Source organism: Orussus abietinus, unplaced genomic scaffold (assembly GCF_000612105.2).
Source record: "Orussus abietinus isolate OABI.00-Male unplaced genomic scaffold, Oabi_2.0 scaffold166, whole genome shotgun sequence".
Classification (NCBI taxonomy): Eukaryota; Metazoa; Arthropoda; class Insecta; order Hymenoptera; family Orussidae; genus Orussus; species Orussus abietinus.
Genome location: NW_019394316.1, coordinates 150,042 through 165,108, shown reverse-complemented (window position 1 = coordinate 165,108; position 15,067 = coordinate 150,042). Strand labels below are relative to the sequence as shown.

At 42.5% G+C, this 15,067-nt stretch overlaps 1 protein-coding gene across 1 annotated transcript in view; it reads right to left on the bottom strand.

Annotated features, from left to right (window-relative positions):
• LOC105696047 (serine/threonine-protein phosphatase 2A regulatory subunit B'' subunit gamma) overlaps positions 1 to 15,067 on the bottom strand; it is a 51,499-nt gene that overhangs the window by 20,543 nt on the left and 15,889 nt on the right. The window contains exon 3 of the mRNA XM_023431747.1: positions 13,195 to 13,581. Within this exon, the coding sequence (XP_023287515.1) occupies positions 13,195 to 13,581 (387 nt within the window). The remainder of the gene's footprint in view (positions 1 to 13,194; positions 13,582 to 15,067) is intronic.

The following is a 15,067-nucleotide window of genomic DNA, read 5'->3' as shown; positions in this document are numbered from 1 at the left end:
GAAGGAGAGCTGTTTGTGCTGTCCTGTACCGTTCCGTGCCAGTCAGGAAGGCTACTGTTTATCGGTCGGTGAACCCTGACCAGCTCGAAGGACCATCTTCCGACCCGCCGTCCGCAACGTAACTTTACCTTTTGGAATCGTTGCTAGTTCGTGGCTTTGATGACGCGTTCTAATTCTTGGTATTTTTTACCATTCCGTATCGCAAATTTTTAAATATATGCGAATTTGATATACGTTGTTAGTTCGTCAAAGATAGTAGACAGCGAGGTGCGACCTTGCCATTCTTCGAATTATGTCGTCCGATTTTGTTTGGGTTCTGTAGTTTTTTCATTGGGTGGAGATTCCCGCCGCTGAGTTTTGTATCACGCTCCTGTACTGTAAACATTTCCGCCGATTATCGTCACTGTGCCTGCTGCGTGCAGGGTCGGAATGGTCGAAAGTTAAAAGACGTATCGCACATCGGCGGCCCTTTACCTAGCGCGCGCGTCTCTCTTACTGCAGAGCGTCGGCGTCTTACCGAGGCATCAAGGGGGCACATCTTCGGTTTCTTCAAGTTACGGCATTGTTCCCTATATGAAGCTCTGGCGTTCAAGATGTTTACGGCGCAATGAATCAAAATAAATTCCGAAAGGACCGAGCACCTTGAATTTGCAATTTTCTTGAATTTCTCTTAGTCTTGGTCGTTGCTTTGTCGGTCCTATTTCGTAGTCCCTACGGTAATGTACCCTTCTCCCAACATGCCACCACAGTCCACTTGAATCCTCGAGGGACTTAAGTAGCTTGGTAGGTGCGCCCTTTACGTTCCATTAATAAGGACAGGATCTAAATTCTTACGCGATTGGGCTATAGGGTGCGCGCGGCGCCTTTACATAACCTGCCTTAATACCCTACCCTGGGAGGCACTATTAGTCGGCCCTGTCCCTGAGATTCATAGCAAAGAGTCAAGAGTTTTAAATAGCCGACGGGGTAAGGGGGCTTTGTCGCAGTATTAATTAGGATTAGAGAGGAGCGCACCAATGCAATAGTTGTTTCTCGAGCAGGCTCCAGGGCGAAGTTCTTATAGCTGTTGTTCTGGCTTTTTATAAGTGTCTTTGACAAATTCTTGGTTAATAAAGGATGCACGAGACTTGGTAAGGGGGCTTTGTCGCAGTATTAATTAGGATTAGAGAGGAGCGCACCAATGCAATAGTTGTTTCTCGAGCAGGCTCCAGGGCGAAGTTCTTATAGCTGTTGTTCTGGCTTTTTATAAGTGTCTTTGACAAATTCTTGGTTAATAAAGGATGCACGAGACTTTCGATCAATCCTTTCACGGAAGTCCCCACCTTGGCATACGCGACGATATTATCCCCCTAGCGGATATGGCTTGCAAATTGCGGCGACTGCATGAACGTCTAATTGCTTACTGCTCCCCTAAGATCCTTTACCCTAAATACAACCAAAACATTTATTTTCACTGAAAGGGCGATCGATTGAGTCCGGAGCGCTGGAAGTTTAGTGAGGAACACACTGAAGCTGTACAGCAGTGTAACTATCTGGGGGTATTATTCTCCAGTTCATGTACGTTTCTACCAACAGCCAATAAAATCATTAGCTCCGAGAGTGCAACGTTGGGGGCAACCCTAAAAGAGATTTATCGAGTTGAAGTTATCTACTGGTGTACCTACGTTAAATCATTTCAGAGTATCGTACAAAGTACTTTTCCGTACGGCTCGATAATTTGGAGTCCTATTACACTGTCTATTTCTGAGAGGGTACTGCTGGCTTTCTTTAAACAAATGTTGCACATGGCTCCTAATACTTCGAATTATGCAATACGCCTGGAAGCGGGAAGATCACTTCTTGCATTATGTGCCTTTATCACGATCCTGACATAGCTCATCAAAACCTTCGAAATGCACGATTCTCGGTACCCCAAACAGTCCCTGACTACACTAATATTATAGTGCCTAAGTATAACGGGTTCCTCCAAATTAAAACTTTTTTTTTTCGTTTTGAAATTCCCTTGACTTATCGGTTTCGCTATTTTTAAAGTCATTGAAAATAAATCAGGTTTCACTTATTGATAAACATAAAGCTCACCTCACTCGAGTTCTCTTAAAAAGCCGCATCTAGTCAATTCCAACGCAGTTATTTATACAACTATCTATTACTAAGGATCCTCAACCCTATCTTTTGTTTAGAGCTTCTTTAGCATTTCGATGGACATTTCCACAAATACGCCCCCTGAGCGACTGTCATGGAAGGTTGTTTTTTCATTGATAAGAAACATTTATTTACCTCTTCAGAGCCTTGCTCCGACCGGATGCTTAATGAGATCGGCGACTTCGAGCATCCAAATTGGTGAACGTCGAACGAGACACTCGAATTCGCACAAACTCGGAAGAACTAAAAATTTGACGTCATCAACAGTAGTCATTCCACGTTAGCCATTATCCAGAGGCGCGCGCTTTGAACGCGAGCCGTTTCAAGTTTCGTATAATTCTGAGGCATTTGGCAGGCTTTTTATTACTAATTTTTATTACTAAAAACAAAACACTTTTATAATCTCCCTTTAACATTAATACTTACTTACCTCTATTACATACCTACTTTAACGGGCATTTTACTTAAACAAATATTTGCCGACTTATTTTCTAAATGAAGGAAACAAAATAAAACAATTGTGAGTAAACAAAAATGAAATATTATTTATTTGCATACTTTAAATCTTTTACATCGAGGCATATCTTTTTTCGCTGTGACATCATTTTTTATTTTTGTATAATTATTTAGCAATATATTTGCTGCTGTATTTAGAACTTTTTTATAATAGAACATCACAATTGTGTGTAAAGCAATTATGACCCAGAAAAATATCTGTAGGTAAATTATGCAATCCTAAAGACAGTACGACTTGTCTTGGATTGCTTGCATGTAAAAAAATATGTTCATAATTTGATGAGACTAACTTTTGTACACGAACATACCAGGCGTAGAAGTATTAAACCGGAATTTTTTTGTAAAAATTACACGTCTGTTGTTTGAAAATGATAAAAAATATTTTATTCAAAGTAATGTCCATTGCTTTTTATGCATTTTTCCCACCTCTCCGGCAGTTTATGAATGCAATGCCAAAAAACTGTTCTTCTTTTGAAGCAAACCAGTTATTGAACCATTTTCGTACATTTTCATACGAATTGAAGCGTTATTCAGCGAGAACGTGTCCCAGTGACGCGAATAGATGATAATCGGACGGAGCCAAGTCTGGAGAATAAGCCGCATGCGCTAGTATTTCCCAACTGAATGCTTCGATCGTTTCCCTGACCCGTTTTACTGTGTGTGATGGGGCATTATCATGGAGCAAAATGACTTTGTGTTGCCTTGTTACACATTCCGGTCGTTTTTCATGTAATGCTCGATTTAAATCGATCATTTGCTGTTGGTAGCGATCAGTGTTAACAGTTTCACCAGGATTTAGCAGCTCATAACAGATTACACCCTTCTGATCCCACCAAACACAGAGCATTGTCTTCTTTCCAAAGCGATTTGGTCTTGCAGTGGATGTCGATGGTTTGCTTGGATTCACCCATGATTTACGACTCTTAGGATTCTCAAAATATATCCATTTTTCATCACCTATCACGATTCGATGGAGAAATGACTTTCTTTTGTATCTGTCGAGCAGAATTTCACAAGTGGTTTTTCAATTTTCTTGCTGCCTTTCATTCAGTTCATGCGGAACCCATTTTCCCATTTTCTGAATCTTTCCCATAACTTTCAAACGAATGGAGACGGCTTTCTACGTCACATTCAATTGATCCGCGAGTTCTTGTTGAGTTTGAGTATCATTTTCATCCAATAAGGCTTGCAATTCGTTGTCTGCGAACTTTTTTGGTGGTTTCCCACGCTCTTCGTCTCTCATGTCAAAATCACCACTTTTGAATTTTTTTAACCACTCGAAGCATTGTGTTTTACCAAGAGCATGTTGACTGTAAGCTTCTACAAGCGATTCATGCGATTCATTTGACATGCGATTCTGCAGCAGTTTTCTTCAAATAATAATAGAAAACCAATGCTGTCCGCAAATCGTAGTTCGTAGGCACGAAACTCGACATGTTTAAGGTTATAGAAAAATATACTGGTGTATGAAATTTGGGTTGTTGTATTTTGAAAATCTTCGTCAGCTGTTAAGGGGAGATGATGGCGCTGCAGTAGCGCACTTAAGGCCCCTAAATTGATGGCTAGCACCATCTATAGGGAAATTCCAGTTTCATACTTCTACACCTGATAAACATATGAAACACAACGTATAACATCGGAATGAGAATAACCCAAACCTCTTCTATTATTTATGCTTATCGAGTTATCAGGTATATCGTCAGTCATTTATTAAAAATTCTTTACAATAATTCCATTTTAATTTCTTTATAGTAGCATGGGAATAATAACCATCAATGTATGTTAATAAAGGCCACACAGAATTATCAATTTCATCTATATCATCCTCATCAACCATTATATTAAGTAATGTTTGGGGTACATGATTATCTTCATTCTCTGAATATGTCAGGAATTCCAAAATATCAGTATATTTTGTATTCACCTCAATTTCGCCAAATTGATGTGACTTTAGAATAAGTGGCATTATATTTTGAATTCTTAATTTGCTCTCAGATTAAAAAATTTGACTAACGGAAATATGATACTGGGCTCCAGATAACTATCGATACTTTCCAAAACGGTCTTCTAAATTACCTGTTAGATTTTTCCCACACAAAAAATAATTATTGTTTCGGTCAGTAATAAAGTTTGTGGATAACTTTATTAGTGCTTCAGTTGTATGTTTCACAGTTTGATGTGTTTCTTTAGTTAATTTACCGTTTGCATTATGAGACCCCCAAGTATTAAGCCATAGTACAAATGTGTCTAAAAAGACTACATTCTCAGATTTTTGTCTAATTGGTTCCTGAAACGGGTTTCATAATCTTATACCTTTCGATGGTGTTTTGATATTTACAATGTCCCACGATGTGAAAATATGTTCAATAAATATTGCTATGCTTTCCCAATTTAAAAAATTCTTTTAAAGCTACAACAGTGTCTTTCTATTAAACATTTTTAAAGCAAGATTTATATTTTGTCTTTCAATCGAACCAGGATAAAGAGATTTTAAAGTTAAACTAACTCTATATTTTAAAAGCCTAGTTTTCTCAAAAGCATGCATTTCCCTCAAGGCATGGAATCAGGCAATATTTAGTAATGCACTATTTTCAGGATCAGGATATAACATTTCTTGATTTTTATTATTGAGTCAATTATTTCTATTGGATTGTTTAATAGAATTTGTTACTTCCTATTCCCGATAGTATACACTAGCATGTAAGTGAAACCATACACTGGGTTCAAAAACAAATCGACGCAGAGAATATCGGTGTCACATAAACATAAACGTAGGATTTAGATAGCGAAAGAACCAAGGGTTCTTTTGTATATAGCCGACAACGACTTGTGGAGTCTGTGACCCTAACTTGCGTTGCTAGTCTCCTGTAGAAGTTCATACCGTACAGATGGTCCTTCCTCGTGAAATTAAATTAAAGAAATCAAATCAACTTTAATATTGAGTAATTCATTCTCCCATTTCTATCAATTTCTTATGCATTTTAGAATGTGAACGGTATCAAATACATTGTGACGTGGTAAATTTTGACCGCGTCACAACTACCCAAATTTTTGCCGAGAATTGCTTTTTCGCGAATTACAGGGTCCAAGGTCCGACGGTCACCGACCCAGGGGAGAGGAAAACCAAACCTATTATTAATTGATTTTAGTTGAGTCTTTTATTGTAGGATAGTTTAGCAATCCACGGGAACTCTCATAATTTCTGTAAGGGAATTATTCATACTTTTCGGATTTCCTGGGCGCGCTTTCGAGCACTTACAGGAAATTTGGAATGAATATTCAGCGAAATGTTCGAGAGCTCGCCAAATTTCTTTAATCCGTGGAGAGGCTCCGGTCGACAGGACGGAGTATCAACACCGATGACCTCTAGGAGGTCGCGTGCATACGCTACCGCTCGTCGTCTCGGCTTCAAAGAACGAAGCCGTCGAGGAAGCAGCAAGGAGCATATCCAGGACTGGCGACATCGATCGCGGTGTCACGGCCAGCCCGTCGGGCTCACCCACAAGGTCGTGTCAGCCCCGCTACACCCCCTGGTGTCCTTACCTGCGGGGGCGGACCGTGACGGCTCGGGTACGGCCGTCCGCAGGACTCCCAGGACTACCCGGCCAGGAGCCGGACCAGGAGGCGGGAGCTCCCGAGAAGACCCTGGCTGCCACCGACAAGGGGAGGAGGGGATGCCGTGCACCGGGAAGGAGCAATGACTTCCGGGCCAGGAGCCCGACCCCATCCTCACCGGAGTACCCGGGGCTTATCCGATGAACTGCCCCGGGTGAGCCAGGATCCCCCGAAGACGAAAATTTCGGCCACCGCGAATATCACGGCGCGTCTCGACCCGACGGGCCACCTCTCGCTACAGCCGTGGCATCGCCGGCGGCTCGACGCACTCGGGGCTCGCGCCGTTGCCCAGCAACCGCGCCACCGCAACCCCCGGCCCCAGGAACTGGGCCAGCGCACGCCGAGTCCGCCAAACTCAAGATATTAAGGAGAATCTCGACCAATTAGCGGCGCCGATTAGGATGCCTGCAACCGTCGGACCGATCGGATCAACTTTTCAAATAGTTTTCTTTAACCGGTCATTATCCAGGCTTGTCTAATTGTCTTTTGTTGCCAAGGACCGAAGGATTTCCCGAATTTTCGCGAAGCCGTAGGGCCCAGATAGTGTTGCGCCGGTGAGCAGAAGCGTGCCGCGGAGTCGGTCTTCGTTAGTCTCTCGCGGGCGATCTTCCGGTTTGCCCTGGTGGGGCCTACGGCGGACAGAAATCGGGCTTTGAGTTAGCCTCTCAGGAGGCGGCGGGGTTCCTCGAACGAACGCAAAGGCGAGTTCTTTTACTTTGCGTCGTGTCCCATAATTTTCTATGCCCGGAAAATTTCTGTCGCGCCATTGTGAGTAGGATCGCGTAAGTCGGGAATTTTCTATTGTTTAGCCGCGAAACTTTAGAGTTCGTAGCCTGGCCGAAATTTGTGAATGGTTTTGGTCTCCGCCGAGACGGTTTTTCTTTCAGTGTATTAAATTCCTCTATTCTTGCATCAGTTTGTGAAGGGTTTTGGCCTTCGCGAGAGGAGTTGGATTTTTGAGATATCATAGCTTGGTCGTCTCTCGCGAAAATTTGCAAAAGGTTTCGATTTTTGGCGAGGGGATATTTCTATTGTGAGATTTTAGTCTTTTTGTCACGGCCAGAAGTCGAGCCATAGGATTGTCTATTGTCTTTCCCTCGGGGTCGGAGGCGAAGAAGCCGCGCGACGACCGCGTGGTCGCCCGCGACCCATTTTCTCTTCCGGAAAACCCAATTGTCTTCTGGTTATAATTGTTATCTTCGAGTTAAATTCTGATATTAATTTTGCGACTCGTCTTTCGAGTAATTTTTGGTGTTTAAAGTTGTGAAATTTAGAAGTCAAGCACTGTCGAAATTCTGTCACGTAATTAATTCAGAGTAGCCTTTTCTCGCGGAACTTTAAGGGGGTCCGTCCATGCAAGCGAGCGCATATTATTGTCTTTAGGAATCAAATTTCAGCCCTCGCGACCTTCCACAGCGAGAACTTCCAAACCAATTTCTTCCAACTCAATTATTATTTTCTTTGTGACGCTATAAATTATTTCGGCAGTAATTCTTTTAACCGGTGAAATAAGTATTACATCTTTATAGGGTGACATAACACTACTCATCATAAAAACAAATGCACTTGAAGCACATTCTTCATAATTCAATGCATTACCAATTATATATCCTCCTCTATAATCTAAATTAACCTTCAAATGAATTTCATCTATTAAAAGTACAGCCATTTTATCTTGATCTTGTAGTAAATTCAATTTTTGTAGATACGTAACGTAGTAAACCAGATGAATTTTATGGACCAGTGAACACTGTTATATAACTGTTAGGTAAATGTTACGTTTTCGAAAGTAACATGTTATGTAGCATAAAAGTAACATGGAAGTTAGATGTTAGTTATTATTTCCCACTCAGTAAGGTATCATGTTATGTAACATGTTATATTAATGTTATAATTTCAGTTGCCTTAAAATCATTTAATAAAAACGATCACGCAATTTTATCAAAAATTATATAATTTTTTATTTTTAATTATTTTTTGGTACTTGACAACAGTTAGATATTAAATGACAAATCAGACTTTCAATGAAATTATGTAATGATAAACTATCTGATTTTACTTAAAGGCAATTAGGATTTCATTCGACTAGCAAACAATGACCCATAATGTACATGCGCGTATGAATTAAAGACACATTTTTTCATACGAGTAGTAAACAAAATATGACATATATTAATCTTGTGACATTTGACGATGAATTATGACAATGACGATGACGATGATGTAATAAAATAAATGACAGCCCCAATGTAGTTCCATTTTGTTACAAATATGTGCTGCATATACATAGTAATATCAAGACGGTAACATAATGTAAGATGAAAGTAACAAAGTTATGATACATTTATATAGATATGATAGTTAATACATAAAATGTTATGTAACCTGTTAGCTCTAGGTTATATAACTGTTAAGTTATTGCACTGTAACAAATGTCATGTAACTAGTTAGCTCTATGTTACGTAACCGTTAGGTTATTACATTGTAACAAACGTTATGTTATTTGTTCGTTTTAAGTTACGTAACTATTATGTTTCGTGTTCAGTGAGTTCATACTTAGGGTTAGTCATGAACTTACTACATAGAAGTTTAATGGTAGAAGGGCTAGGTAATTTTGAATTATTCGAACCTCTAAAAAATCTGTATGCATGTGGAGATGTTGAATACAATAAACTACAAAATATTATAAAATCTGGCGAATATCTTGCTCTAGTTTGGCACACATTTAGTAAAGAAATTTGTTCCTTCAAAAATTCGATGACTGTTTCATTTTCCGGAAGTATCTTTTCTAAATAATCTAAACAGTTTAGTATAATGTCAGTGCAGTCTTGTGCGGTTGAATCACTAAATTCATAGTTTGAAAATGTTGTGTGGCACTTTGTAACAATATTTTCAATTTCATTTAAAGTACTTACCTTCATCGGTAACACTGTACCCGACAGCGATTTCACCTGGATACTACCAGAATATGCAGTCAACAATAAGTTTTCACTAATTTGCACAGAACACTGCACTCTTGGACATGGATTGTCTTTGATTAATATTATATTAATGCACTTCTCCCTGGTAATCACTGTCCACTACAGGTTAACGCACTTTCCATGTAATTTTGCACATAGCTCGTTGAAGTCACTATATGAATGTTCAACAATGTAATTTTTAAAAGTTTCTACACTGCTGACATTAGCCTCATTTAGTGCTTCGAACGTTCGTTTTTTTTTTCGAAAATAACCAAACATAACAGGATGTATACTCTAATGGCGCCGCGGCACGATATGACTACTCGTGATGACGTAGGCGTTGCGGAATCCTGTAGTTGTCAGGCCTTGTATCTAGGTGGTGTTGCTCCCAGACATTCATATGCCCACCGTGAGAGCCTTCACACGTCACTCGGTTTACCCAATCCTCGGGATCGGTGATAGTTATACAGCGATGACTGGGAGACCCCACGTGCAACAGCTATCACTGGCTCTTCCTCTTTACTGGTTGTTCCTTATTCGGGTCGACTCCGTGTCGGTTCCCGTCGAGTGGTCCACCATCCGATCCCCGGAGGCCTCTAAAGGTTGAAGTCCAAGACCGTCCATCCCGACTTGAATGCACGCCAGGTAACCTTATTTTCCATACTATTCGCGTCTCTAATGCAAGCATTAATCCTCCTCATCGGGTACCCAAAATCTATAGATGTGCACGAGACGAAAGCTCGACGGAGAAAGATAAACCGGGAGATACACCATTTCTCCCATCAGGAGTCGACCTGGCTAATATTAGATGTGTAGCGCATATGGAACAAATATTCTAATGTACTGGTGACAATGGGTGCATTCAGAGGAGAAAAGCGGTTACCGATGAGTTGGGAACATGTTGCGATTTTCTGCTGTAAATGCCGATCAGAATGGTCTGATCAGTAAACATGTTGAGTAAACGTACCCATTCGGCAGATGAGCACTAACCGATCACTCACCAGTTGTCTTCTCTGAATGCACCTAATGATAGACTGCAGATATTCGGAGGAGCTCCTCCGTCTTATTACGTGTTCGAATCGGAGTGCAGTGCCCATACTCCGATAGACCTGAATCCCCGTAAGAGGGGGGGGGGGGGAATCGAACCCCCTACGTTACATGAACAACGTCTCCATCGATATGTAAATTCGGATTTACTGGGTTTAGACCCGATAAATCCCGGATTTCGAGGACGATGGTGACGTAGTCATAGTATACTATGTTACTTTTATTATAATCCACCCTTTTGTATTTGTTGGAAGGTTACACTACCAATCTGTCAAATAAGAATTCTTCATTACATAGAGTTATACGAGTGATACTTAATTTGATAATTAAATAAACATTATAAATTGTAACGTGGCACTTTAGCGCACGCGTCACAAGGTCAATAGTTTTGCTATCTTTTGATAATTTTGAGTGGCTAGCTCGGTGATCAGACCTCGTGCCGATGGGAAGAAATATGTGAGGAATATTCAGTAATTGTTTTCAGAATTAATAGCGATTGCTATCTTGCGTTTTCAGTTGTTATCTTTACGACTCAGGTTAGCTATCTTTTGTACTGCAATTGTCAAATGTCTGTTATACATTTGTTGCGAGTCCGGCTGTCTTCTAGAAATTTGAGAGAGAGGACGACATTGTCTATTGCGCTTTATTTCGAGATTTAGTTAGTTATTGTGTAGTATAGTTGCGTCGTTAGATTCAAACCGACGGGGAATCAACGGTCCAAAAGTAAACAACGGAGCGGTGAAGAGAACTTTGTGTAAGAAGAACCACAAAGAGCCAGCGGGACGGAGAGACAGGCAACACCGAGAGGAGGAGCTGCGGAGCTCTCGAGGTCCAGGGCCGAGTATGCTGCCGTGGGGCCCTCCACTTCCCAGCCTGAGCTGGACTTCAAATCGGAGTGGAAATGACAGATTCCGCATCAAGTGCATGCTAGATCCCACGTTATACGCGGAGGGAGGTATGTGGGCGTCTTGTCGACCGAGGATGGTCAGGGGAGGCGAGGGAGGCCTCAGCCACCTCTCGTCGCAGGGATGAGAATTTCGCTCGCGACGATGGATTCCCCGACTTCTCCGCTTGGGACGACAGGCGTGAATGCGACCGTGCAGGGACATCCTCGAGGAGAGAAAATTTTCGGACCTGCTGCCACGATCAGAAAATACGGTCCTGGAGGACGAGTGCGGCACGAATTCGGCAAGGCTCGACGCGTTAGGATTGGCCGGCACCGATTGAAGAGCACACATTCGAGGAGGATCAAGAAATTCGGCGAATCGGCCGCCGAAAACCAGTTTGGGCCCGGTGGAAGGGAAATTTCGGATCCAAGGAGCTCGAGGATGCTCGCTCTCTTCGATCTGGATCACCGAGCTACCTAAATGTGTGCAGAGATTTTGGCTGCCTGAGTAAAAGTTGCGCTATCTGAGTACTTGTGCCAAAGCTGCCTTAGAGGAAGTCGAGGAAGCGATCAGCACCAACAACAAGGGAGGCCGTCGACGACGTTCCGGTGCGAGGTTTGGATCCTAACCGGGATTTAGCTACTTTCCGATTTAATTTCGCAGATTTGATATTGTATATTTCCGAATTAGAGCGGCAAAGCAAGTCAAGCCGAAATGTAGCGTATCTTCAAGTAGAATTCTTAATGGAATCCTTGAGTGAATTTTGAGTGGAACCATATTGTAAATTTTTGAGTGGAATTATTCATCGGAGATTTGTTGGTTATCTTGAATATCTTGGGTGAATCTCTACTGTGAGTAGAGCTACCTAGATCGCCAGATCGTCGAGTAAAACGCGAAGCTACCTATTGTCTCCCGGGAATAATTTATTTGAGTGATCGCGATTTAGTTGACAGTTCTGACCGTGCGCGTCTTGTTATCTTGTTGTCGGGACAGTCGCCGTTAATGTTTTAGGAAAATTTTAGGAACACATTAGGCTGTCTGAGAACCATTCGCACCTTTCTTACACGAGGTACGCGGTCCAAGAGCCTTGTGGGACGGTGCGTCCGGTAGGCCCACATGTTCCGTGCGAGCAGCTACCTCGTATAAAGTATATTAGAGTTATTAGTGATAGTGCGAAGTTGCTATCTCGTAAAGTAGAATTATTTTCGAAAATCTGGAACGTTGTGTAAAAGTCGTTAGGACGTCGGACTACCTTTTCGTTAGTAATTGCGCCGCTATATTTCGCGAATGAATCGATTTTAGTATTTCCACGTTTCGTATAGTACGGAGTTGTCTTTTGTGTTAATTAGTTAACTTGCATTATCTTTGTTATTTGACGTTTCGATTGAGTTAGCGTCCATTTGAATTACCTTGGTCAATTTGCGTTAGGCAATTATTTTGCTTGAGTCTGAATTCTTTTGTCGCGTATTGCTTTCTGATCGGAAAGTGTAGTTTCAGTGTAATTTCGTTGTTTATTCTCGGCTTTCTAAAAATGTAAATTTCTTGTGATTGTATTCTTGTACCTTGTCGAGACGGGTGATAAAGCTGTCTCATAATGGTTTAGTTTTCTTTCTTTCTCTCGTTCCCTCTTTAGTCCGGCGTTTAGAAAAAAAAACCCTCTCTCCGCGGTCGTACCAGACTTATCTGGGTTAGTCGAGTGCATTTTGTAAAGTTAGGTTGGAGGCCGGGATTGCCGGGGAGAAGTCGGGCTAGTGGTAGTCCGGGATTTCGACGTTCTCGGGTAAGCGTTGCATGCCGTACCAGGACAATTGACACGTCGGCGTGCTTGGCGCTCAACAATTTTGACGGACCCGATCCCCCTGCAATCCCGTCCCAGGTATTTTGACGGTCCCGGCGCGATAGCGTGGCCCGGGCAGAAGTTGGCCGCCCGCGCGATCGGTCTGACCGAGCCGGCGGATCTGGAAAGGGGTCGCAAAATGTAGTAATCACGATGAAAATTATGAACTACAGGGCTATCAATCACTTACCGACTCTCGCAAATAACCCTGTCCAGTAACGTCATACAATGATAACCCAATCCGTGTTTGATGCAACCATACTTTTCGCATCACATAATTAAACAGTGCCATAATACTGATCCTTCCATGAGAATCACCCTGTTGTAGTTTAGCAAAGACAACAGCAGTAAAATATGATGCACATTTGGTGCCGGCTAATCTCCCGACTTTTTTAAAATCCTCGTAATTAATGAGTTGTTCATCGTTAGATATTGGTAAACTATAGTTCTTATCCAATAGTACCCATAATGCTCTCAATTCATTGTTATCAAGTAACTGCCTTGAACGTCTTTGCAAAAATAGAGCCCGTGTTTCTTCTCGTAACTTTTGCGGCAATATTTCATCCTCTTTTGGCAACTAGAAGAAATAATTCTCTATCTTATTTGCATTAATTATTTTCATTATTAGTATTAGTACAAGTAATAGTATAGGAGCCACTATGAGTAGACTAAACAAATGACCGGCGCCGAGTCAGCCTGTGTTGTCACGCTACGTCACGTACCCCCCACTCCTTTCATCTACCATAGTGCCGAGAGTGGTGGGGATACGCTAGAGCGCGAGTCGCGAATGAGAGAGAGAGGGAGAGAGAGAGAGAGAGATGTATAGGACGGTATAGGGGGTATGCTGGAGCGCGAGCCGCGTATGAGAGAGAATGATTATCTCCCGAGAGAGACGGGTGTATAGGGTGCTACGTCACGTACTCCCACTCCTCTCATCTACCATAATGCCGAGAGTGGTGGAGGGACGCTAGAGCGCGAGACGCGAAAGAGTGAGAGAGTCTCGCTAGAGAGAAAGAGACATGTATAGGGCCCCGCGTATCGCTGATAGCGAGAGTGGCCATTCCAAAAAGGCACGTGTGTTGCCGATAGCGAGGGTGGCCATTACGAAATAGGAGGTGTGTGCGTACGCGAGTGACTTATCACCTGAATGAAATTCCTCCGTAGTAAGAACGGCCATTATAAAGTAGGAGGGTCAGTCGTACGCGAGCGTCTTATGCAAGAATGAGAGTCGGAGGCGATTTAAGGACCCGCATATCACCGCTAGCGAGAGCGGCCATTACGAAGTAGGAGGGCTACGCGAGCGTCTTATCATCCGAATGCAAAGATGGCCGACTCGCCCGTTTTACGCTGTAGTAGCTGATTATGAGTACGCTGCCCCATAATGTGGCACGCCCAGGATAGGTTTATTAAGGCGAAATGAAGGATATCGTCGTAATAATGATTAAGTTGATATTTATTATTTCTGTTTCAACCGACAAATATTTACATAAGAGTATAGAGTTCCTCGAATACAGTTTCGACGAAAAACGGATGTTAGCATATTTTGTGTTTCTTGAGTTCCTCGGCCCAGATGACGATGTCTCGTAGTTGTTAGCGTCCTTGGCCGGAGTTACCTCGCATTACGGTCCAACACGCGTTGACGGCATCGACGAGCTGTTCGAGGTAACGGAGTCGAAGATCTACGACAAACCGAATGCTCTTTAATCCGTCGAATGTGTGTTTCTTCAGAATGACGGTAGATTCGTAGTGTTTGCGGTTTTTCTTTGGTGGTTCACTAGCGTTGCTAGGTCCATGCTCTGCCGATGCCTTCGTCATTCGTTTATCGAAGATGACAGCCTTACCGTCCATGCAGACAGTCAGCAGCGCCGTCTGCTTTTCCGTGAGCATTGGCTGCTCAAGCGATTGGTAGTCGTCGGAATCCAGGTACGCGGTGATTTTCTCAAAGTTCTCCAGTAGTCGTCGCCACTCCTCGACGCCGAAAGTCACTCCGTGTAGGCCGCTGAAATTTCCTAGCTGAACCGTCGCCATGAAGACGTCCTTTCTATCGTTGTCCAGGGTAGTCC